This window comes from Coregonus clupeaformis, chromosome 23 (assembly GCF_020615455.1).
Source record: "Coregonus clupeaformis isolate EN_2021a chromosome 23, ASM2061545v1, whole genome shotgun sequence".
Lineage (NCBI taxonomy): Eukaryota > Metazoa > Chordata > Actinopteri > Salmoniformes > Salmonidae > Coregonus > Coregonus clupeaformis.
Window position 1 is genome coordinate 38,614,007 of NC_059214.1, and position 25,067 is coordinate 38,639,073.

The window sequence follows — 25,067 nt, forward strand, 5'->3', positions numbered from 1 at the left end:
ATAAACTATTAGGCTATTTCTTCACATTATAAGCGCAGCAATGCGCACATGGTAGTATTGTGCATGTCATGCTTTTATTATAAAGGTGCATTTTTATGGTGAAAATGATCTTCCCCAAACTTGAAACTCACGTGATGCTTATGTATACCAGTTAGGCTCCACATCCCTGAATGTGCTTATTTTTAAGAAGTAATTGTTTAAAAAGGCATTGTTTCTTATGCTGGGCATCATTCACAAGTGATGATATATAATTCACAAGTGATAGGTTAATATTGTCACCCAGCAGACTATTCTTGATTTAATGTTGTCTTTACATATACTAAATAATATATGTGTGACATTTTATTTTATTTAGAATTGACCATTATCATGCACCTGTATCGAAACAGGGGCAGCGGGAAAAAATACATGTCATCTATGCACTTAAATAGTGAATGTAGAACGTGTTTTGCCTGGTTCATTTTCATGCCAGCCAGGTAGGCTATACTCCTGTTTTAAATATAAGCAATGTGCTTAATATTAGGAAAGTTGAGAAATAAATATAGTAGGCCTAGCCTATAGAAAGCTGATGGGATCGTCCTCTTTTTATTAGAGGCCGTCACTCTGTTTTCTCGCGCAATTGCATAGCCTATAGAAATGTTGTGCAACATGAGCTCATGGGCTCTCATGAAGTGTTTGATTAGATTTACGATACATTTGCATTGATGTCAGAGTGATTAGAGGGACATTAGAGTGCTGAGTACCAGGCAGTTAGCAAGTTTGGTAGGCTACTAATGACCATCAGCAGCATCAGAGCTTGGAGAAGCCTAATTACTGTGACTAAATGGTCACGTGGAATTTGACTGCCTTCATGACTCGTGACCGCCGATGTGGTGGTAATACGGTCACCGCAACAGCACTAAACCCAGACGAGCAAAACTGGTTGAACTGACATCATTATTACAACTTGATTTGGAATGTTATAGACATGATAAAACTCTTAAAAATAAATGCTTTACCGAATGGATTCTTGGCAATAATTGGCTTAGAGATACATGGTGGTCCAGGACCAAACTTGTTCTCAGCAGTGACACGGAAGATGTACTCCTTCTTCTCTATCAGTTTGGTCACGGGGTATCTACATCCTCTGAGCGTTGAGGTTACGGTGATCCATCCGATCTCCACCTTGGAGTTGTCCTTCCTTTCCAAGGTGTAGTTCAGGATCTCACTGCCACCATCATCCATGGGAGGATCCCACTTGCAGATGACAGAGTTCTTCCTGATCTCCTCAAACCTGAAGTTGATTGCAGGACCAGGTGCATCTATAAATAGAAAAATAAGAGGTTTTATATTAATTTTCAAAATGTAGTTGAAAAATAACTATGAGCGGCAACAACACCACTAAATTAATAAAACAAAAATATTAATAAAATATTATATCACACCTAGCACATTGACTTCACAAGTTGCAGAGGCAATACCATGGTCGTTCTCGACCTTGATAGTGTACACGCCATGGTCACCCCTGATGGTGTCCCTGACAATGCAAGAGGATTCTCCCCTCTTCTTGTCATGGATGGTGAGACGTTCCTGGAGGGTTGGGTAGTCAGGGAGTTCCTCCTCAGGCTCCTCATGGGCAGGCTCTGCAGCTGGAGCTTCAACCTCTCCCTCCTTGACCTCCTTCTTTTCTCCATCTTTCACCTCCTTCTTTTCACCCTCCTTTACTTCTCCTTCCTTCTTTTCTTCTTCCTTCTTTTCTCCTTCCTTCTTTTCCTCCTTCTTCACCTCCTTCTTCTTAACGATGGGTTTCTCTGGTCTCTTCTTCATGGCTTCTGGTCTGATGACAACGTCGTTCCTGTACCATGTGATTTGAGGGTATGGGGATCCAGAGATGTTGGCGTCCAGTCTGATCTCAGCACCTCTCTTAATGCTCATACCGGACTGCAGGCTTCCACTGAGGAACACCTTGGGTGTTTCTGAAAAGAAAACAACCACATTTAGAAATGACAAATTGCCTGTCTGAAAAATCGTATCATTGTTTTGAATTGTGATGGTTTGAATAAGATGTATCCTTCCTTACCAACAGCATCAGAAGCCTTCACCATTGGTGTGCTGCGTGATGGGTCGCTGACTCCGGCAGCGTTCTCAGCTCGTACACGGAACTGGTATTGTTTTCCCTCCCTGAGATTCCTCACTGTGTAGGACAGCACAGGCACAAGGAAGTCGTTGCATCTTGTGAAGTTCTCATCACCCTTCATCATCTTCTCCAGAACGTAGCCCATAATCTTGCAACCCCCGTCATACATAGGTGGTTTCCATGTGAGGGTGATAGTCTTAGAAGTAGGGTTGTGGGTTTCAACATCTAATGGAGGGTCAGGGCGCTCTGAAATATTGAACAAGGAACACTTAATAAATTCAATACAACTCTTCAGAAATGTAGTCTTTCTTGGAAAATAAAATCATCAACTTTTAATTGTGAGCAAGGGTTGTGCCTTTTTTTCATTTAAGGTGTTTCTTGGACACAAAATAAATATTTCACTCACGCTTCTGATCCTCTGCGATCACGGGGTTGCGGAGCTCAAGGTACTCCCCACCACCAATCTTGTTGACAGCTTTGACCCGGAAGTAGTACTCTCCATTGGGGATCAGATCCTTGACCGGCCAGCTGACTTTGTTCTCTCCAGACATCATATTGACGTAGGTCCTCCGGCCTGCCTCTCTGCGCTGTAGCACATAGTGGAGAACAGGGCTGCCACCATCGTAGTTGGGAGGATCCCAGGAAACCTTGCAAGAGCTCTTGGTGATTTCACTGGCAACAATGTCTTTGCAGGGACCGGGCAGGCCTGTCAAAACAAACATGGATTTTATCTTGATAGTTGTAGTATGCTGGTGCTAGTAAATCATATTTCTAATATTTTCTAGACCAAATAGAGTATTTATGTCAAATGTAATGATTACACTATTATGGACACCATGGAATATGGAAGTAATAATATTTTTTTTTTTTGACACAAACGTACCAACAACTTTAACATTGATTGTTCCGCTGCTAGTTCCCAAGGAGTTCTCCAGGGTGACCTTGTACTGGCCGGCGTCTGCGTGCAGACAGCTCTCTATCTCCAGGTGGCAGGAGAGGTACTCCTGTCTAAAGCTCATTCTCTCATCGTCCTTCAGCTCCTTGCCGTCTTTGTGCCAGGTGATCTTGGGCTTGGGCACTGCTCTGAATGGGATGGGGAGATGCCACTTCTCTCCCTCAACAATCACAATGTCCTTAGTCTGGAACTCAAGGATTGGGATGCCTTCAGGAGGGAAAAATATAATCAGATATCAGTATATAATATGTCTCTGGAAAGGCTATTATTATGGAAAGGGAAATATACATTATGGAAGGTTTACTTACAGTCAGGGTCCTTGGCATAGACCTTCTCAGAGATATCAGATGGCTCACTAACTCCAACAGAGTTTATGGCACGGACTCTCAGGACGTATTGTTTCTCTGGGATGATGCCCTCCTCTGTTTTGTATTTGAGCTCCTTGATTGGGCGAGAGTTGATTCTCATCCACTTCTCAGTACCAGCCTCACAGAGCTCGATATGGTAGCCAGTTACAGGGCTGCCGCCAGTTCTCTCTGGTGGTCTCCAAGCAATACACAAATGGTCTCTGCTGGCTTCAGTGATGTGAAGCTCAATTGGAGGAGAGGGTGCACCTATAAAAAACAATACAAAGACAATAATTCTAACACTGCAGATGTGGGTTTTTTCATTGGTAAATAGACTATCACTAATAAATTACTCATGCAAGTCAAACAAATGTAACTATAAAACACTGTGTTTTTACTTTAAAAACTAATAAAAACCCACCTGTTGGATCTTCAATAGCAATGATTTCTGTTGGTTCACTAGGATGTCCAACACCGGCCTCATTCTCAGCACGAACCAGGAACTGAACCTCGGTTCCTTCAATGACGTCTGTCACTCTGTACTTGCAGTCAGCCCCTGAGGTCTTACCACACTTCACCCAGCGGGTGCCCAGTTTCTCCTTCTTTTCAATGGAGTATCTAATAGAATAAAATAATAAATAAAATATTCCAAAATGTTATAAACATGCTTATATGACAAAATGACACTCTATGACACTCCTATAACACTAGAGTTGACCAAACTTTACCTCAGAACTGGTTTGCCACCATCATTCTTGGGGGCGTCCCATTGCAAGTCAACATGTCTCTTTGACACTCCATGGACAGAGAGATTATATGGTGGTCCAGGGGTAGCTGAAAATAGGAAACAGTACTTATACATGGATTTAGCAACCTTTGCATGTTGTAAGTGAACACCAGTTACATACAGTAATACTATAAACATGAACTATGATCTTACTGAAAATATCTTTAGCCATAATGGAGTCTTCCAGTTCACAGAATTCACTGGGTCCAACAGCATTCTCAGCAGCCACACGGAACACATAGAGGGAGCCCTCGTTCAGTGGAGTGACAGTGTACTTCAGCTCCTTCACAGTGGTGTCCACAGCCTGCCAGCCCTTACGCCTGACGTCCCTCTTCTCAACAATGTAGTTGGTGATGGGTGAACCACCATCCTTCTCTGGTACTGTCCACTTCAGCTCAGCACTGTTTCTGGAAATGTTGATGACCTCCATCCAGCGTGGGGGTGTAGGAGGATCTGGAAAATGAATGAGTCATCATCAACCATCAACTCAGTCAACCATGACACACTGAATCTCTTCAGATGGAAACTATCTCAGTCTGTGTGTCACAAATGACACCCTATTCCCTATATAGTGCACTACTTTTGACCATAGCATTATAAAGAGAATAGGGTGCCATTTTGAACAAAATCAGTTACTTACTGAGTCTCTCCTTGCACAGAACTGGATCACTAGGCTCGCTGGGATCACTCTCCCCAGCGATGTTGACTGCAATGACCCTGAAGGAGTACTCCTGTCTGTCCATCAGGCCTCTCAGGAAGTGCTCCAGGATATTGATTCCCTCTGAAACACGGACCCACTGCTCAGTTCCACTCTTCAGGAGCTCAATGATGTAGCCCTCGATCTTGGCACCGCCGTCATGCTCAGGCTTGGTCCACTGCAGGAAGGCAGTGGTCTTGGCCACATCTTTGACAGTTGGCTTACCAGGAGCCCATGGAGGATCTGTAGGAAAATAAGTTGTTTTGGTTAACAACATTACATTTCATAAACGATGAATGGTCTGTTGATTAAATACACTATATATACAAAAGTATGTGGACACCCATTCCAATTAGTGGATTTGGCTATTTCAGCCATGCAATCTCCATAGACAAACATTGGCAGTAGAATGGCCTTACTGAAGAACTCAGTGACTTTCAACGTGGCACCGTCATAGGATGCCACATTTCCAACAAGTCAGTTCGTCAAATTTCTGCCCTGCTAGAGCTGCCCCGGTCAACTGTAAGTGTTGTTATTGTGAAGTGGAAACGTCTAGGAACAACAACAGCTCAGCCGCGAAGTGGTAGGCCACACAAGCTCACAGAACGGGACCGGCGAGTGCTGAAGCGTAGTGCGTAAGAATCATCTGTTCTTGATTGCAACACTCACTTCCAAGTTCCAAACTGCCTCTGGAAGCAACATCAGCACAAGAACTGTTCGTCAGGAGCTTCATGAAATGGGTTTCCATGGCCAAGCAGCCTAAGCCTAAGATCACCATGCGCAATGCCAAGTGTCGGCTGGAGTGCTGTAAAGCTCGCCGCCACTGGACTCTGGAGCAGTGGAAATGCGTTCTCTGGAGTGATGAATCATGCTTCACCATCTGGCAGTCCAACGGACGAATCTGGGTTTGGCGGATGCCAGGAGAACGCGACCTGCCCCAATGCATTATGCCAACTGTAAAGTTTGGTGGAGGAGGAATAATGGTCTGGGGCTGTTTTTCATGGTTCGGGCTAGGCCCCTTAGTTCCAGTGAAGGAAAATCTTAACGCTACAGCATACAATGACATTCTAGACGATTCTGTGCTTCCAACTTTGTGGCAACAGTTTGGGGAAGGCCATTTCCTGTTTCAGCATGACAATGCCCCCGTGCACAAAGCGAGGTCCATACAGAAATGATTTGTTGAGATCGGTGTGGGAGAACTTGACTGGCCTGCACAGAGCCCTAACCTCAACCCCATCGAACACTTTGGGATTCATTGGAACGTCGCCTGCGAGCCAGGGCTAATCTCCCAACATCAGTGCCTGACCTCACTAATGCTCTTGTGGCTGAATGGAAACAAGTTTCAGCAGCAATGTTCCAACATCTAGTGGAAAGGCTTCCCAGAAGAGTGGAGGCTGTTATAGCAGCAAAGGGGGGGCGAACTTCATATTAATGGCCATGATTTTGCAATGAAATGTTCGATGAGCAGGTGTCCACATACTTTTGGTCATGTAGTGTATGTTGGATGTATTACCAATAGGATCCTTGACCAAGATCTGGTCAGTTTCCTTGCTTGGTTTTCCAGGTCCGGCGAGATTCTCAGCCAAGACTCTGAACTTATACTTCTTCCTTGTGGGTAGTCCTTTGACTCTGTAAATCAGGAACAATCACATAATCAAAACCACCATCAAATGAAGAGCAACAACCAGAAATGTAATCAATACGGTCATTACTGCCTTCAATGACCAAAATGTAAGCATGTTAATTAACTAAATGTATTCTAGCGTCTTACCTGTATGTTGTGTCTCTGATTGGGATCTTGTTGCATCTGATCCATCTGTTCTGGTCTGGTTCAAACCTCTCGACCCAGTACCCAGTGATAGGACTGCCACCATCCTCTTCAGGCTCATACCAATTCAGAGTCAGGCCATCTTTAACAATATCAGAAGGCTCCAGCTTGGTTGGCGCACCAGGAGAATCTGAAAACAACAGTTACAGAGAATTTCAGCAACAACCCAGAACACAAAATAATACTCTCAAGGAAATACCATTATATTGCTTTGACTAAATACAAACATAAACTTAACATACCAAAGGCGTATCTGGCAATGATTGGCATATGTTCCGCTGGCATTCCAATACCAAACTGGTTCTCAGCGAACACTCTGAAGATGTATTCCTTGAAGGCCGTCAGGTTGAGGGCCTTGAAGTTGGTCTCTTTGACAGTGGAGGAGAGCTTGTGCCAGATCTCGCTTTCTGCGGCTCTCCTCTCCACGATGTAGTTGGTGACCTTTGCACCTCCGTCATCTCTGGGAGGGTTCCAGGCCAGGAAACAGGATTTGTTGGTGATCTCAGAGATATCAAATGCAGCTGGAGGACCAGGCTTATCTGTTCAAGACAAATAGAAAACAATGTCAGAACATTAAAGAACACACTTTTAAACAAGTGTTTCCTCACAATAAAGGTGACAAAATATGATACCTAGAATGCAGACGTCAACGGTTGCAGTAGCACGGCCACAGCTGTTGTGTGCTTCAATGATGTAGGTAGCTGTGTCCTCTCTTGTTGTCTTGCTGATAGTAACAACGGAGTGACCAGGCTTGTCGTCAATAGAAACTCTATCGTCACCCTTCAGGACCACGTCACCCTTGGTCCATTTCACTTTAGGTACAGGCTTTCCAAGAACATCAGCTGGAAGCTCGATCTTAGATCCAGCTTTGGCGGTCAGTCCAGCAAGACACTTGACATCCAGAAGAATCTCTGGGGGGTCTTTGAGATTATACAGAAAATGTGTTATACTGATGATACAGAAACCCATTTCAGCCACTATGCAAGATTATTCATGTTACATATACAGACACGGAGCATTTACGCAAACATACCTTTAGGATCAACAGCCAAAATCTCATCTGTAGCCTTGCAAGGTTTGCTGGCACCCAGTCTGTTCAAGGCCTTCACACGGTAGGCGTACCACTGTCCCTCAATGAGACCAGTCACTTGCAATCTAAGAGAAAGTAAGTTAGCCTTTTAAAACAAAACAAAAAATGTATTTGATAACAAACACAGAGTTTTTTTCTCTGGTTCTACTTACTTCAACTCAGAGACCTGATCTCCGCAGGACTCCCACTTGTCTGTGCCACGCTGGCACTTTTCTATGTTGTAGCCCCTGATTCCAGTGCCACCGTCCCACTTGGGTGGTTCCCAGGTCAGGAAGATGCCAGATGCTGACTTGTCCCTCCATTTCAGGTTCTCAGGTGGGTCTGGCACGGCTTGAATTCAAATGACAGGCATGTCAATGATTCAGAACAGTTAGAATTCAAATAACAGGTATGTCAATGATTGAGAACAGCTAGAACACAAATTACAGGTATGTCAATAACTGAGAAAAGCTTGAATTCAAATGACAGGTATGTCAATTATTGAGACGTCAAAACAATGGATCAAGTTCCCTTTACTTGAGTGCACAGCATAGACATTGTCCTTGTTTCTGTACTACTTACTGGCAGGGGAGGACACATTGACTGGCTCGTCAATGTAGGCAGGCTCTCCTGGGCCACACTTGTTGCAGGCAGTAACCCTGAACAGATACTCTTTACCCTCAACGACATCAGTGACAGTGAACTCCTGGTCTTGAACACCAGTGATTACCTGGGGAAAGACAGTCAGTGACACATGTTTTAACATTTATAATAATCTTATTTCATGTATAACAGGGTACAAGCTGTGGCCAAAGGCAGACTACCGAAAATTGTTCTAGCCTTATGTCCCAACCGGGATGAAGTAAGTTATTTCACATGTATATTGCTGAGTGGTTTAAAGACTTATGTTCATCCATACCTTGACCCAGGTCTTGCGGGATACGTCACGTTTCTCAATCTGGTACCCAGTCAGAGGGCTTCCTCCATCATGCTCTGGTGCCTCCCACATCAGGTGCACATGCTGTCTGGTCACCTCGGCAACCTTGAAGTCTTTGGGTGCACTTGGGGATGCTGAAAAAATTGAAATAAATAGGGATATGAAGGGAAAAGAAATAATTGCAGTTGACAATATCAAGATACAGTATGTTGTGTTTCACCACAAGGCTCATCACGTCACTTACCGATAACGTTGACTTCAATCTCTCCGGAGCAACTGGTAATATCATTCTCCAGAGTAAGAGCATATACACCTCTGTCTGGACGCACACTTGGAGAGATGGTCAGTTCTACGTAGGTACTCTTTGTAATCATGGACACACGATCACCAGCAGTGAGTTCCTTATCAGCGAAGCTCCACTTTGCGTGTGGTGTGGGATATCCAGAGATAGGGACACGGATAGTAAGGGGATGGGGAACAATGACCTCCAGGCCATCCTTGAATCCACTCAGGTCCATTGTGGGGCCAACTGAAGATAGAAAATAATGATCATTGTTATGCCAAATACACAACATTTAAAGTGATGAACGTCTTCAAGGTTAGTGAAAAGAGAACCAAATGTACCATGTGTATCATCAGCCAGCATGGGTCCCAGTGTGTTGGATGGGTCAGACACTCCTGCAGCATTCTCAGCCATCACTCTGTAGTTGTATTTTTTGCCATATTTCAGGCCAGATATCTGAGGAAAATATGGAAGAGCCGCCCGCATTCAGAGTTGAGATAAGTGTAAGCAATTTAGACTTTCAAGTAAATTGATGTCAATGGGAGACTTGCATCCAAAACGTATGCGAATTACACTACAAATATTATATGAAATATCCAAGAAACCAGTTAGCAGCTTTTCATCTTATAGGATAAATACCTTGTAGGTGAGATCCTGGCAGAGCCTGGCATTGCATCTGAGCCAATGGTTTGTTCCGTCCTCACATCTCTCAATAATGTAGCCAGTGATCATGCTGCCTCCATTCTTCAATGGGGTCTCCCATGTCAGCTGGACTGAGTTCTTGTTCTGTTCTGAGTGCACCAGGTTCTGTGGTGGGCTTGGCCTCTCTGGAATAACAAAAACAAACATGATTGTATGTTAAAACAGTGCATGTATCTCAGTAATACAATTTCAGCAACTTTCAGAACTGAAATAACTCACCAATGGGGTCCATGATCTTCACTGGATTGGTAGCAGCACTTGGCTTGCCAACGCCAGCCTTGTTTTCAGCCTTGACACGAAATATGTATTCCTTGTTCTCAATGACGTCGTTGATGATTGCGCTGCGATCTGTTGCTTTACTGATCATAGCCACAGCCCACTTCACAGAGGTCCTGTCACGGGACTCAATGATGTAGGAGGTGATCTCAGCCCCTCCGTCAGACACTGGTTTTTCCCAAGAGACGGTGGCACCAAACTTACTCACGTTTCCAACACTCACATCCTGAGGAGCATCAGGAACATCTGAAATATAACACAAGGTTGTAATTCACTTTTCTGGTCGGCAGTTCATTGTTGGAACCAGTTACGTTTGAATATTGATACTGTATGAGGTGATTATTACAATATGAAATAGTTTGCTTACCAAACTTGTTCTTGGCATAAACACCAGGTTTCTCTGTCTCAACATTTGGTCCACTGCCCACTCTGTTGCGAGCACAAACACGGAATAGGTACATGGATTCCCTCTGGAGTCCGGTCACAGTGTATTCTGGAGCGTCGGAGCGGTCAGTTGCAAGAGTCCATGTCTTGCGCTTGACATCACGCCTCTCCACCACGTATGTAACGATCTTGCTGCCACCATCGCTCTCTGGCTCTTCCCAGGCCAGGCTGACCTCACCATCGGCAGTGTCAACCACTTGAAGGCTCTTCACAGGTCCAGGGACATCTGTGGGAGACAAAAATACATTAATAAATGGAATCCATATGAACAACAACAAATTCCAAGAAAAAAGATCCCTTCCAAGAAAAATATCCTTTCCAAGAAAAAGGTCCCTTCCATGAAAAATATCCTTTCCCGTTATCCATTCAAATACAAGAGTGGAGAGAAAGGCAACTTACCAATGACATCCAGATTAATGAATGCCTCTCCCTGTCCGTGTTTGTTCTTGATGATAACCTTGTAACGTCCCTGATCGGACTTCTTAGGGTCCTTCAGCCTGTACTCTGTCCTGTCCCCAACGGTGTGGATGTTGTCCTTGGGTAGGCTGACGTTATCATAGAACCACTCAGCCTCAGCTATAGGATACGCGCTGTAGGGCACGAACATGACAATGGGCTTTCCAGCGTCTGTTACTAAGCTCTGATCCATAGTCTTGATATTTGGCTTAGCTGTAGAGGAATAAACAAGTATATGATCAAAGAATAAAAGGATAGATGTACTGTGGAATCTGGGAGGATATAAAGCCTATGATGACTTACCTGCCAGTTCCAGCTTGGCTCTGGCATCCTTGTCTTTGGCGATGATTCTGTACTCTCCCTGGTCACGAGGTCTGATCTCACACACCTGGAGTCTGTGGACCTTGCCCTCGCTCATCATCTGGTACTTGTCACCCTGGACAATGGTCATGTTGTTCCTCAACCACTTGACCTCAACTCTGTCTTTGTTGAGCTCCACCTCAAACACAATATCTGAGCCTGGAGGCTCAAACACATCCTGAGGTGGTCTGACAATCTCAACTGCGGTCTCTGGAATAAAGATTACACAAGAAATTGAATTTGTGAAACATGAATTCATACAGAACGGTTAAAAAAATGGACTCACACAAACAGAATCATATAATGAATTCAAGAGGCTTGCCTTCAACAAAGAGATGTGCATGTGATCTCCTTTCATCGACGCCACAGGAATATTCACACTCATCATCTGGTCTGCACTCCTTGATACGCAGCCTGCAGGTCTTGCCCTCTTTTTCAAAGATGTACCTTGCAAAAAAACAAATGGATAATGTTACAATATGCCTGTCTATATTTAATAAAAATCCTGTGGTGGCCCATAGAGGCAAATTAACTTTTAAGATTTGGTTTCAGTGACAATAAAGCGACAGTGACCGTGACTCATAGCAGTCTAAAAGTTTTCCTACCTTGGTCCCTCTCTGATCTCACGTCCATTCCTGTACCATTTCACCTCAGCCTTCTCCTTGGTGAGTTTGCAGGTGAACTCAGCATCCTCAAACTCAGTGATGGTCTGGTCTTTGAGTTGTGCGGAGAAGTCAGTGGGGGCTTCACCGATGATCAGCTCAGCTGTAGACTTGTCATCACCAGCCATGGCGGTGTATTCACCCTCATCAGCGAGAGTACAGTCCTTGATGGTCAGTGTGTGCTTGTATTGGTCCACCCTGTAGATGATGCGTTTGCTGAAGGTGATCTCCTGACCAGCCTTCATCCATTTCAGAGTAACCTTCTGCCTGTTGACCTTGCAAGAGAAGCTAACAGTCTTCTTTTCCTGTGTGTCGCAGTCCTCAAGAGGTACAATGATCTTCAGACTCTCCTCTGTAGACAAAACAAAGAAATCAGTTAGTCATGTAGCTCACTTCAAACTAAAATAAGACATACTACTACATCAAACTAGCCGTTGGTCAAATCGATAACAAAAATGTGTTCACCTTTTACGGTAAGTTTGCCAGAGCTCTTGGCATGTTCACCACGGTGGTTTGTCAACGTAATAGTATAGTTTCCTTCATCTGACTTCTCAGCATCCTTGATCCTCAGAGAGAACACGTTGTCTTTCTGGATCATGACGAACTTGCTGCTCTCAAACATGGTCTCATCTTTCTTCAGCCACTTAGCTTTAGCTCCCTCGGAGTTCACCTCACAGTTGAAGACAATCTCTTGTCCCTCTTTAGCTTCTGTGTCTTTGATTGGTGTAATGATCCTGAGTTTTTCTGTGGAAATCAAAGTGAAAGAAACACAAGTTAGTAGATTGAATTAAATATTTCCCCAAGGTTGCCTCTAAGAAGATCTTAGAAGAAGATTACTTTATTGTCCAATTGTACATGCAAGTCTAACGGAAAATGTACTTTATCGCAACCACTCCGAAAGACACACATACACAAACAGGTGACCTACCAAGAACTAACAGGTCAGCTGTAGCTCTGGTGGTGCCAATGAGGGCAACATAGGCTCCCTCATCCTTGGGTTCAGAGTTCTTGATAACAAGTATTCTTCTCTTGCCATCACAGACAATGTCGTACTTGTCCCCTTTTTCTAGCTCCTTATCATCCTTCATCCATTTGACAATGAATGTGTCTTTGGAGACTGTGCAGACAAACTCAGCCTTTTCTCCCTCAACAACCTCCTGGCTCTGAGGCTTGGCAATAAACTCAGCAGCCAGTTCTGGATGAACAAAAACAGATTAGTGTATATGCTCTCATTTTCCACAAATACATTTACCTGCATCCCATTATTTGGTTTTCATAATAGTACTGCCAGTGTGGAGCCACTACCCAGGATATTTCACTTTCTCCACCGGACAAAGGTCTTTAACTGACTAAATTAAACAGAGCTCATGTCTGATTCCATTACCATTTATTTTCAGGTTTCCAGTTGTCTTTGAGCTGGACAATTTGCAATGGTACTCTCCAGCATCATCTGTTTTCAGATCCTGAATGATGAGTATCCTCTTCCTGCCGTCTACGATCTGATCGTATCTTCCTCCCTCGGGCAGTTCCTGGTCTCCCTTATACCACATGACATCAGCGTCGGCCTTTGACACTTCACAAATCATCTTCATGCTGTCTGTTTCTGTTCCCTCCACATTAGACAGGTTCCTGGTGAACCTAGCCTCTTCCTCTGCAAAGGAAATACAATATAACCGTTAAGTCAATACATTATGATAAGTCGATTACAGTATATAACATTGAAAATAATTTATTTGGGTGAGTCCCAAATGGCACCCTATTCCTTATATAGTGCACTACTTTTGACCAGAGCCCTATATGGGTCCTGGTCAAAAGTAGTGCACTATATAAAGAATAGGGTGCCATTTGGGACTCACATTTTGAGGGAGAGAAAGTGTGCCAGACTCACCAACAACTGTAAGCATGCCAGAGGATTTGGAGACCTTTGCGTCACATTCATATTCTGCTTCATCATCAAACACTGATTTGTGGATGATGAGGATATGTTGGCGACCTTTGGCGATTATTTCATATTTCTTTCCCTTTCTGATTTCACTGCTGTCCTTCAACCAACGGACCTGTTTACAGAAACAGCCATAAAACAAAGACATTACAATGACAGTACAATAATATTAAGATGTACCGATCAAGCCTATGAAGGAAACAATTAAGGGAGCAAAATGTAACAGCAGCGCACAAGTATGAAAAACGGTGTAAGACAGGAAAAACAACCAACTCTCAGTCTAAATATTATATGTTGTATCTCCACATGCAACTATATTATATTGTTATACAAATAAGAAGGTGTGTTTGTATGTGCATTTGAAGACAAGAGGTGTGTGTGTGGGGATGGGGAGCGTGGTAGGGTCGGGGAGGTAGGGGGTGAAGGTTCAGGAATCAATACCTTGACATTTTCGCGAGATACTTCACATTCAAATCTGGCAGAGTCCTTTTCTTTGACCTCAACATCATGGAGTGGCTTAGAGAACTCAACATGTGGAGCTGTAAGGACACGGTCATAGTATTAATATACCAGTATGCCAAATACACCAACGTGTAGTCTTAACAAACAAACAATATCAAAGGTTTTTCATTTATACTTTAACAAACAAACAAACAAACAAACAATATAATAGGTTTTTAATCTATACTTTACTTACGTTCAACGTTAAGGAAGCAAGAGGTTTTGAATTCTGAGGCGTCGCAGGTATATGTTTTTGAATCATCAAGAGTGCAGCCATGAATGATTAGTCTTCTCTTGCGGCCATCGGCAACAATGTCATATTTCTTAGTTTTGCGGATCTCCTGTCCGTCCTGGAACCAGCTGACCTCAGCATTTTCTCTGGAGACTTCACACTCCAAAGTAGCAGTAGCCTCTTCCTCAACTGTCTGGTCCTCCAGAGGCTTGCTGAACTCAACTGGTGGCTCTGTGAGGTCACACATGAATTACAAATGACGACTTGTGCTTTACATATCATAAAAGCTTAGGAAGCCAACAAACTAATTTGACCAAATTCTATCATTGCCACCAACTATTATTATTGTTCTGGCCCCTCTTTAGATTAAGTGGCCTAAAACCCAAAAATGTTTTGACATGGTAGTTACAAAGGCAGGTACAGTTACAGTGTAAGCTGCACATTACGTTACGTCATTCCTTCAACCTGTTTGTTGTTTCTGCAATTACTGTACCTATTGATACTTTTAATACATTTGTATACAAACTTAACATTGTGGGTCACCTCTCCTCACCCTTAAATCATTGTTTTATATTACACAGTTATATTGTGATATTGCAAGGCATATCGCTATACCGTCATTATGCAAGGAATACATTGTTTTATATTACACAGTTATATTGCAAGGAATACATTGTTTTATACGTCTTCAATTCCTCAACCTACACTGTTATAAAAGCATACACGACTGTCTCACAGGCTCTCATCTCATACTTAACACATACTTATTTTCTAATGGGACGTGAATGGGCTTCTCATTTCATTCAGACTGGTTGGGTACATTATGCTCCCACAACATTCACACCTGGCCCACTTACATTGCTGTCTGTGCTTTGCATCAAGGAGACAAACATTGTCTAAAGAAATCTGAATCTATGTCACAATGTGTCCTCACACAGTACTTATACTCTGCCTACCTATGTAAATGCAGGGTAAATACACACAATTTTGGGAATCATTACGTTACTATGAACCTGGTTTATATAGCACCACATTTATCTGTCCAGTATGCTTTATAGAGTAAATATTGCAACTATATTGTTATTTAACCTTATCAAATTAACGAAAAAACAGGTCTCCATGTTGGTTAAGAGAGCAGTTGGGGGCAAAAATCTCCATTACAACCACAACTAAATACCACAAAGCGCAACCTACCATTCACATGTAGTCTGGCCTCAATCTGGAAATCCTTTGCAGTGAGTTTAACTTCCCCATCCTCTGAAATCTTGACATCTCTGAGAGTTAGAGTGTGAGTTTTGCCTTCTGCTCGGGTGACCACCTGTGCAAATCAAACAGTTTGATTAATCAGGGGGACAGTGACAGCTATAGGTGGTCAAGCTATTTACTTCTTCCCCTGAATGAACATCAGCAGCTGGTGACAAGGGACTGAAGGGGCCCTAGGCTCAATTTTAACTCCTGTTGCCACCTGACTGCTCCACTTTCCCAAAGCTTGGGTGAGGTGGTTAACTAAGACAAAACTTCCCCAGTCCTTTATAGTAGGTGTTCCATAAAGTCAACACTTTCCTCTTAAATGTAAACAATATATGACTACCGCTTATGGTACAGTGGTACAGCAATCACAGTCATAGGTTCTATCGTTTGTTCCCCATTACAAATAGTCATGGCATGCCTAATGACATAACCATATGTGAAAACATGAAGATCATAGCAGTTATTTAGCTGTATCTATTGCAAGGTAGACTGTATATTCTTTTTCATAAGAGATTTCAAATAACTTTAAACAGACACTTTAAAACAACATCTTCAGACTGTTATATCATAATTATAACAGTACAAATGACATCAGATTTTTCAAACAACCCCTGACAGCATAAATCATCATGTTTTGAGCTATTCAGACGTGGCCACTTTAAAATAATAGCCTACATATTCCATAATATATTATTGTACATGTAAGACTTTTAGTGGAACAAAAGTAATCACAGTTACCCTCAAAGTAATCAAATTTCGTGAATATTGTGTATGGCAACACATCAATGTATCAAGGCTGTGAATGATCATTAAAATTGGTCACGGGAAACAAGGCAACACAACATCTTAATCAACCTATCTTATAACGTTTCACACTTCAAACCCACAGGAATTAATTAAATAATTAGACAATACATAGATATGCACAGGACTAACGGATCACTCAAAGCAAATCAAAGCAAATTTGTACATTAAATTACAACTCATTTCAGATTTTGAAATTATATAATTATGAAATAGCTCTTCAAACCACCTGCCATTGGACGTACACATTTGAAGCGGTTAAAAATAGCCAGAAGAACGGTTGAAGGGCAGAAAATCCCTCCTGCGTTATCTCAAAACCCAGATCAAATCCTCAACTGGAATCCTGATCCTCAGAGGTCGTTATATGCAGAAAGCATGTAGGTTGCACATGCAAGAACATTTTAACAAAATGTAGAAACGTAAATAATGCAACAGGACAATCTAAGATCCATTTAAATTAAACAAACAGTTGGAATAAAATTAAGAGTTAAAACATTTGGGATATGATAATAGGTGATAATCCAGGTAGTAAATTCCATGACAACATGTATTTGTCAGCCATATTGAAAAACGGTTGTTTATAATTACAGTTCTAAGTCTTGGCATGTTTCCATATCAATTACTTGAAGGAGTGTCAGTGTTGTGATAACATAAATATTGAAGATGGTATAAACACTTACTCTGTCACTTGGCTCCAACTTTGTACCCCCTAGGAGCCATTCCACAGCAATTCCTTCATATGACAGTTCACAGTCGAAAGTGGCGGTTTCCCCGGCAGTAACAGTAACATCCTTGAGCGGCCGCAGCAGGCCAATCACCCGCGCTTTAGATTGAGGAGAAGACATCGTTAGTCACTCCAAAATCTCAAGCGAAACAGGTAAATCCTTAACTGATAATCCTCATTTTGCGGATCCCCTGACGGCCGGCCACTGCTCTAGAGTCCTGTAATCCACCAGGACAACTGGACTAACCCAGAGGGCCTTTCTCATTTGCATACTCAGTTTCCTTGAGATGTATATAGTCAGCAGAAAACTTTGAAGGAAGGCATGTTGTACCTCTGCCAATCACTAACCGCCCACTCTAGATAAGGCATGTGGCTTCTAAAATAGCCACAACACCTGATTGGCCATTAGCCCACGCCCTGCCAAACCATCGGCTAGGCAATCTGTCCCTGTCAATCAACCTGTCGGAATTCTCCAGGAAAAGGAGAATGTCGGGGTGGGCTTTTACCAAACTTTAAAAAAGAATCTGCATCATGGCTAAGAGTTGCATTGCATAACCAGGCCCTGGGTGTTTTGTAAGCAAGTATATCTTTAGATATATAAAACGTGTGCCAGAATTGACATCCAAACCTCAACACTTTTTATGACACATTTATGGCTTTAGTCCTCCCTTGTAAAACAAACTTTTGACACCTACTTACATGGGGCTGTACTTACAGTGGGGGAAAAAAGTATTTAGTCAGCCACCAATTGTGCAAGTTCTCCCACTTAAAAAGATGAGAGAGGCCTGTAATTTTCATCATAGGTACACGTCAACTATGACAGACAAAATGAGAATTTTTTTTCCAGAAAATCACATTGTAGGATTCTTTATGAATTTATTTGCAAATTATGGTGGAAAATAAGTATTTGGTCACCTACAAACAAGCAAGATTTCTGGCTCTCACAGACCTGTAACTTCTTCTTTAAGAGGCTCCTCTGTCCTCCACTCGTTACCTGTATTAATGGCACCTGTTTGAACTTGTTATCAGTATAAAAGACACCTGTCCACAACCTCAAACAGTCACACTCCAAACTCCACTATGGCCAAGACCAAAGAGCTGTCAAAGGACACCAGAAACACAATTGTAGACCTGCACCAGGCTGGGAAGACTGAATCTGCAATAGGTAAGCAGCTTGGTTTGAAGAAATCAACTGTGGGAGCAATTATTAGGAAATGGAAGACATACAAGACCACTGATAATCTCCCTCGATCTGGGGCTCCACGCAAGATCTCACCCCGTGGGGTCAAAATGATCACAAGAACGGTGAGCAAAAATCCCAGAACCACACAGGGGGACCTAGTGAATGACCTGCAGAGAGCTGGGACCAAAGTAACAAAGCCTACCATCAGTAACACACTACGCCGCCAGGGACTCAAATCCTGCAGTGCGAGACGTGTCCCCCTGCTTAAGCCAGTACATGTCCAGGCCCGTCTGAAGTTTGCTAGAGTGCATTTGGATGATCCAGAAGAGGATTGGGAGAATGTCATATGGTCAGATGAAACCAAAATAGAAATTTTTGGTAAAAACTCAACTCGTCGTGTTTGGAGGACAAAGAATGCTGAGTTGCATCCAAAGAACACCATACCTACTGTGAAGCATGGGGGTGGAAACATCATGCTTTGGGGCTGTTTTTTCTGCAAAGGGACCAGGACGACTGATCCGTGTAAAGGAAATAATGAATGGGGCCATGTATCGTGAGATTTTGAGTGAAAACCTCCTTCCATCAGCAAGGGCATTGAAGATGAAACGTGGCTGGGTCTTTCAGCATGACAATGATCCCAAACACACCGCCCGGGCAACGAGGAGTGGCTTCGTAAGAAGCATTTCAAGGTCCTGGAGTGGCCTAGCCAGTCTCCAGATCTCAACCCCATAGAAAATCTTTGGAGGGGAGTTGAAAGTCCGTGTTGCCCAGCGACAGCCCCAAAATATCACTGCTCTAGAGGAGATCTGCATGGAGGAATGGGCCAAAATACCAGCAACAGTGTGTGAAAACCTTGTGAAGACTTACAGAAAACGTTTGACCTGTGTCATTGCCAACAAAGGGTATATAACAAAGTATTGAGAAACTTTTGTTATTGACCAAATACTTATTTTCCACCATAATTTGCAAATAAATTCATTAAAAATCCTACAATGTGATTTTCTGGAAAAAAAATTCTCATTTTGTTTGTCATAGTTGACGTGTACCTATGATGAAAATTACAGGCCTCTCTCATCTTTTTAAGTGGGAGAACTTGCACAATTGGTGGCTGACTAAATACTTTTTTCCCCCACTGTATTCAACCAACAGTTGGGACAATGTATCATTCAAACCCACCATAAACACATTTTTACTGATCAAATGTACTCCTAAGGATAATTTAACCCTCCCGTTGTCCTAGGGTCAAAATGACCCGCCACTGTGTTGAACCAACTTTATTTAATTTTTATATTTTTTGGATCATTTGTGAGAAGGAGGCAGTGATACTTTCTTTAAAGTCTCACTGCCTCCTTCTCACAAACGATCCCCAAAATATAAAAATTAAATAAAGTTGGTTCAACACAGTGGCGGGTCATTTTGACCCTAGGACAACGGGAGGGTTAAACAAACGTTATTGGATTCTTAAATGTTTTTGTTGGTGGCCCACTTGATGGTATGCATATCTTACAGAGTGTGGCTTTAACAAATCAGTGCTTATCTAATTGTCAGATAAATGTGTGAGTGTGTGAAATAATTATCACCTTTAACTCTAAGCTGAGCATTGGATTTAGCATTGGCAGCCTGGAAGTCAACTTCTCCGGCCTGATCCATGCGAACGTTGTACAGGATCAGCACATGCCTTGTACCCTCCTCCTTAATCTCACAGTCCTTGAAAGAGAATACACAAACAGTTACTAAGTGATCATCATCAAGTGATATATATATATATGTTTTTGTTCTCTGTCTCTTTCTCAGCCGCTATGAAACGTAGTAAGGAACGTCCAATTATGTAGTAATAATAATATGGATATTTTCTTACAGCAGACTGATGAAGGGCCTCTCCTTTGAGTTTCCAGTGACCATGTACTTCCTCCTCAGAGATCTCAGTCTCAAACTTGGCAATTTCAGTTTCTGTGACTTCCACGCTGTACAGGGGCCTGACAAACTTAATGTCACGCTCTGTAGAAGAAACACAAAGACAAGTGTTTGTATGAATGAAACAAAATACATACTGCAACCCTCAAATGCTGAGATAAAAACACTAAAGGCTACCTTCAATGTTGAGTTTGGCCGTGGTTTTGTCCGAATCACAATCACAGGTGTATTCTCCAATGTCGGCTTTCTCTGTCTTCTTAATGATCAGCATACGCCTCTTTCCATCGGCTTTGATGGCCACGTTCTTGGAGGGAGTGATTTGCTGGCCACCTTTGAACCATTTCACCTCTGCATTGGGCTTGCTCAGTTCACAAACCATTGTCAGTTCATCCTTCTCAGTGACTGAGTAGTCGTGCAGTTTTGTCGTGAAGTAAGGCTTTCCCTCTGTTGATGAAAAATAAACCATGATGAGTTGTGTGTGTGATATTTCACTTTCGACAACGGTAACTCACCTGTTTCGCCAACAGCTTATTTCCATCTATAGATTCTATAGATTTGTTGTGATTGAACGTTTCAAGGATTTTAACGGTATACTAACCGAGGACTGTGAGCATGGCCTCTGAGCTTTTGCCCATGGCTTCTACTTTGATCATGGATGTGTCATCAATGGACACCTCCTTGAAGGTCAATTTGTGCATCTTGCCATCGTCTGACATGTGCACAACTTTGCTGGGATGCAAACGCACACCGTTCTTGTACCAGGTGACCTGGATGTTGTCATGTGAGAATTCAATACTGAACTCTGCCGTCTCACGCTCCTTGACAGTGACATCCTTAATGGGCTTGACAAACTCAAGGCGAATTCCTGATAAGACATTCAATTCATAAGAAATTAAATCATCGTCATCGTGAGAAGATCAATTTCAGTCACTTGTAATGAATTGAATCAGGGTTTAAACAGGAAGCACAGAACAATATCTTCAGATTACCTTGGATAACTAGTTTGCCAGTGGTTCTCTTGTCCTCTGCCTCAAATATGTACTTAGCTTCATCCTCATATGCGGCAGATTTGACCACCAGAGTGTGTCTCTTTCCCTCATTGATAATATCAAACTTATCATCAGCTGTCAACTCATGAGATCCCTTGAACCAACGGAAGCTCTTGGGTTCTCTTGACACCTCACACTCAAATCTGGCCTCATCCTTTTCATACACTTGCACATCACTCAAAGGTGTGACAAATGTAATTGGACTCTCTGTAATTCAGAAGGAAACAGAGATAATGTGGCATCGTGGCAATGCGTAGAATACCACCACTGAAAGTATTTACATTTACATTATCAGATAAGATCACCAACCAAATGTTTCTTTTTTAATCTCACCTTTCACTTTCAGATTAGCAACACATTTAGCATTGGCAGCTGTAAATCCAATCTCCCCTGACAAGGGGGCCTTGAGGTTGTACAATATCAACGTGTGCTTTGCACCGTCCTCTATGATTTCAATGTCCTGTAAATGGTGGTAAAATGTATGTAGAAAATAGTCCAGATTAGATGAAGACGAAGAGGAAAGGGAGGAAGGAGGAGGAGAACGCTATAGGCTGTTTCAGTGTAATATTTAAAGATAACGTAATGGATGTGAATGGATGATCATGTAATGGATATGAATGGTAGAATGGTAAAACAACAGTGGGAATTATTTGGTCTATGTAACATACAGGTGATTGAGTAAGGATTTCTCCGTTCAGTTTCCACTGGCCATGGACATCATCTTCTGAGATTTCCACCTCAAAGCGAGCGGTCTCACCATCATAGAGCTCAACACCATACATTGGCCGAGTTATCTGTATATCTCGAGCTGCAATTCAGGATTGAGAACATTACAATTACAAGAACAAACGCAAGAACGTTCTCAAAATAAATGTTTGTTGCATGACAAACATTTGTAATTGCTTACCCTCTATGTTAATATTTGCCATGGTTTTGTCCGTTCCACAATCACATACGTATTGTCCCTTATCTCTGTCATCCAGTTTCTTAATGGACAACACTCTTCGATTCGCTTCAGCCCTTATGGTTACCATCTTAGAGGCCTTAATTTCAGTCTCATTATGGTACCACATGACTGGGACATCTTTGCTGAGTTCACAGTCCAGAGTTATTTCGTCTTTCTCGACTGCAGTATAATCCTGCAACTTCACTACGAAGTATGCATCACCCTCTGGAACATGGAAAAGTCATCAGGAGGATAAGTGTTTTGCATTCTGCATTTATCTACTGTAGTATGGTGCAAATCCTTAAACGATTTCAAGGATTTCAATCACAACAAAGAAACAAACAATTTGAATAAAGGAACAAAGCAGGGGTTACCTATCACCGTCAGGTTTGCCATTGAGGGAATTCCTTTAGCCTCTGCCTTAATCTGGCAGATATCATCTAGAGTCAACTCCTTGATTTCTAGTGTATGTTTCTTTCCACGACTATAGATGAGCACGGTTCTGCTCACATGGAGTTTGGTTTCATTTTTGTACCATGTCACAGGTACATTCTCATGAGAGAGCTCAAGCTCAAACCGAGCAGTGTTACCTTCCTTCTCAGTTTGGTCCTGAAGTGGCAATTCAAATTTGAGCCTCATACCTATATTATGTTAGGTGAGTGCATATTGGACTTAGTTAAAATAAAATGATTCCAACTAGGAAAATAATTAATGAATCACAGGGAACAACTTTTGATGATATCAAACGAAAACCACTCAAAGGATGTCAAATATAATAACAATGGTTCCACACTTACCCTCCACAGTGAGTTTAGCGGTTGAATTTTTGCCCAAGGCCTCAATACTGTAATTTCCCTCATCATCAAACTCACATTTGTTTATGACCAACATGTGTTTTTTTCCATCATCGATTATTTCATATTTTTTGTCTGATGTACCAATGGTGTCAGAACCCTTAAACCACATGACTTTAGGCACATCCTTTGTGATAGTACACTCAAACATAGCCTGTTTCTTTTCAGGTACTGACACGTCCTTTAAGGGGACTGTGAAGTCCATTTCCAGTTCTGGGAGATACAAATAATGATCTCTTTGTCAATACATGCATAACATCATCGATACATAAATACATACTTTACTCTTGAAACAATTGCTTACCCTTAACTGTGAGCACAGCACTAGTGACAGCATTCAGAGCTGTATAAGACACTTCACCAGACGCGTCCAGCGGAACACTTTTCAGAGTGAGGAAACGTTTCTTGCCCTCCATTTTGATCTCACATGTCTGAAAATGCAAAAAAAATGAGTTAAACAGATATCAAAGACTGTTCAACATTGAAAACAGTTTTTCTGAAAGTTTAGGTTACGGGTCCGGGGAAATATTTCAGTCAATTCATAAGACAAGTCTTACCGGTGATCTTGTTAAGACCTGCCCTTTATGTTTCCATTCTCCAGGCACATCCTCTTCAGATATCTCAGTTTCAAACGTAACATCCTCTTTCTCGACCACCTCACAACTGGAGAGTGGTTTCAAGATCTCAGCTTCACGTTCTGTAAAAATATCAAAAGTATATAATAAGCATTCACTTCATGTAGGTAGCCTTACTGGATTGAACAACATACAAGATATGTGTGATTGTGCAACCAACCTCCAAGAGTCAGTTTAGCTGTGTATCTGTGGCCTTCAACTTCCATGGCATATTCTGCAATATCATCGGGCTGTGCATTCTTTATTGTGAGAGTCAAGACTTTTCCTTCTTTCTTGACCTCAGTCTTGTCAGTAGGATCATTAGTAATCTCATCGTTGCCTTTGAAAAACTTCCAGTTGGGGGTTTCTTTGAAGAGCTCACACTTGAAAATGGCAGTGGCCTTGGGTTTCACATGCTGATCTCTCAATGGTTTCACCAACCAGTCTCTGACAATTTCTGTAAAAATTAAGATGTAATCAGTTTACATATGTGGACGAACAGATTGAGTAAATTGATATAGTTGATAAGTGTCAACAGTTTATTTAGGGAATTATCTACAAACCAATGATTTTGACAGTTGTTTTAGTCCTGATGAGTTCACACTCGCATGCGTAGATTCCAGCGTCGTCATCGCCCGTGTTCTGGATCGTAACGGCATGTTGCATTCCAATGACGTTGATGGCCACCTTTCCAGGGATTACTTTGAGGACATTACCACTCTTCATCCAGGTCACTTCTCTCTCCTTGTTCAATTCACAGGTCAGGTACATAGGCTGCCCCTTCAGGACCGACGTCTCCTCATCCAGCTCCTTCACCCACTTCACGGGCAGTTCTGAATGCATAAGTATTGGGTTAGTATTAGTCCGATATTTACATACAAATTTGCATACAAGTTATTTGCATCAAAATGTAAAGGTAAAATGCATCAACCCATATCAATAATGCATACATGTAATAATCAGCACAACTTAAATGTGACATAGAAGCTACATAGATTAAGGAATACTTGATCAAAAAGGGAGTACTCTCCATAGAATTGTGTAGTTATACAGTATACATTTTCATACAACAATATAAAACAAGACATTAAGTAAACAATCGTTATTTAAGCTACATCACCTGTAAATGAATTG

The 25,067-nt window shown here is 42.2% G+C and overlaps 1 protein-coding gene across 1 annotated transcript in view; it reads right to left on the bottom strand.

Moving 5' to 3' along the window:
• Positions 1-25,067, bottom strand: part of LOC121536983 (titin) — a 194,042-nt gene that overhangs the window by 86,611 nt on the left and 82,364 nt on the right. The window contains exons 78-126 of the mRNA XM_041844684.2: positions 24,497-24,766; positions 24,115-24,390; positions 23,877-24,016; positions 23,624-23,750; positions 23,263-23,532; positions 22,840-23,106; positions 22,427-22,690; positions 22,188-22,327; positions 21,853-21,979; positions 21,460-21,726; positions 21,069-21,335; positions 20,648-20,914; positions 20,415-20,554; positions 20,137-20,263; positions 17,330-17,472; positions 15,789-15,912; positions 14,559-14,825; positions 14,303-14,400; positions 13,808-13,976; positions 13,304-13,570; positions 12,848-13,114; positions 12,385-12,663; positions 11,863-12,271; positions 11,580-11,704; positions 11,201-11,467; positions 10,841-11,110; positions 10,365-10,667; positions 9,941-10,243; positions 9,659-9,846; positions 9,361-9,475; positions 8,981-9,265; positions 8,719-8,870; positions 8,382-8,529; positions 7,973-8,150; positions 7,764-7,885; positions 7,363-7,650; positions 6,973-7,269; positions 6,674-6,860; positions 6,416-6,531; positions 4,846-5,145; positions 4,359-4,658; positions 4,147-4,252; positions 3,840-4,036; positions 3,380-3,685; positions 3,000-3,278; positions 2,523-2,822; positions 2,060-2,362; positions 1,425-1,955; positions 999-1,301 (exon numbers count right to left, since the gene is read on the bottom strand). Coding sequence (XP_041700618.2) covers positions 999-1,301; positions 1,425-1,955; positions 2,060-2,362; positions 2,523-2,822; positions 3,000-3,278; positions 3,380-3,685; positions 3,840-4,036; positions 4,147-4,252; positions 4,359-4,658; positions 4,846-5,145; positions 6,416-6,531; positions 6,674-6,860; positions 6,973-7,269; positions 7,363-7,650; positions 7,764-7,885; positions 7,973-8,150; positions 8,382-8,529; positions 8,719-8,870; positions 8,981-9,265; positions 9,361-9,475; positions 9,659-9,846; positions 9,941-10,243; positions 10,365-10,667; positions 10,841-11,110; positions 11,201-11,467; positions 11,580-11,704; positions 11,863-12,271; positions 12,385-12,663; positions 12,848-13,114; positions 13,304-13,570; positions 13,808-13,976; positions 14,303-14,400; positions 14,559-14,825; positions 15,789-15,912; positions 17,330-17,472; positions 20,137-20,263; positions 20,415-20,554; positions 20,648-20,914; positions 21,069-21,335; positions 21,460-21,726; positions 21,853-21,979; positions 22,188-22,327; positions 22,427-22,690; positions 22,840-23,106; positions 23,263-23,532; positions 23,624-23,750; positions 23,877-24,016; positions 24,115-24,390; positions 24,497-24,766 — 11,241 coding nt within the window. The remainder of the gene's footprint in view (positions 1-998; positions 1,302-1,424; positions 1,956-2,059; positions 2,363-2,522; positions 2,823-2,999; positions 3,279-3,379; positions 3,686-3,839; positions 4,037-4,146; positions 4,253-4,358; positions 4,659-4,845; positions 5,146-6,415; positions 6,532-6,673; positions 6,861-6,972; positions 7,270-7,362; positions 7,651-7,763; positions 7,886-7,972; positions 8,151-8,381; positions 8,530-8,718; positions 8,871-8,980; positions 9,266-9,360; positions 9,476-9,658; positions 9,847-9,940; positions 10,244-10,364; positions 10,668-10,840; positions 11,111-11,200; positions 11,468-11,579; positions 11,705-11,862; positions 12,272-12,384; positions 12,664-12,847; positions 13,115-13,303; positions 13,571-13,807; positions 13,977-14,302; positions 14,401-14,558; positions 14,826-15,788; positions 15,913-17,329; positions 17,473-20,136; positions 20,264-20,414; positions 20,555-20,647; positions 20,915-21,068; positions 21,336-21,459; positions 21,727-21,852; positions 21,980-22,187; positions 22,328-22,426; positions 22,691-22,839; positions 23,107-23,262; positions 23,533-23,623; positions 23,751-23,876; positions 24,017-24,114; positions 24,391-24,496; positions 24,767-25,067) is intronic.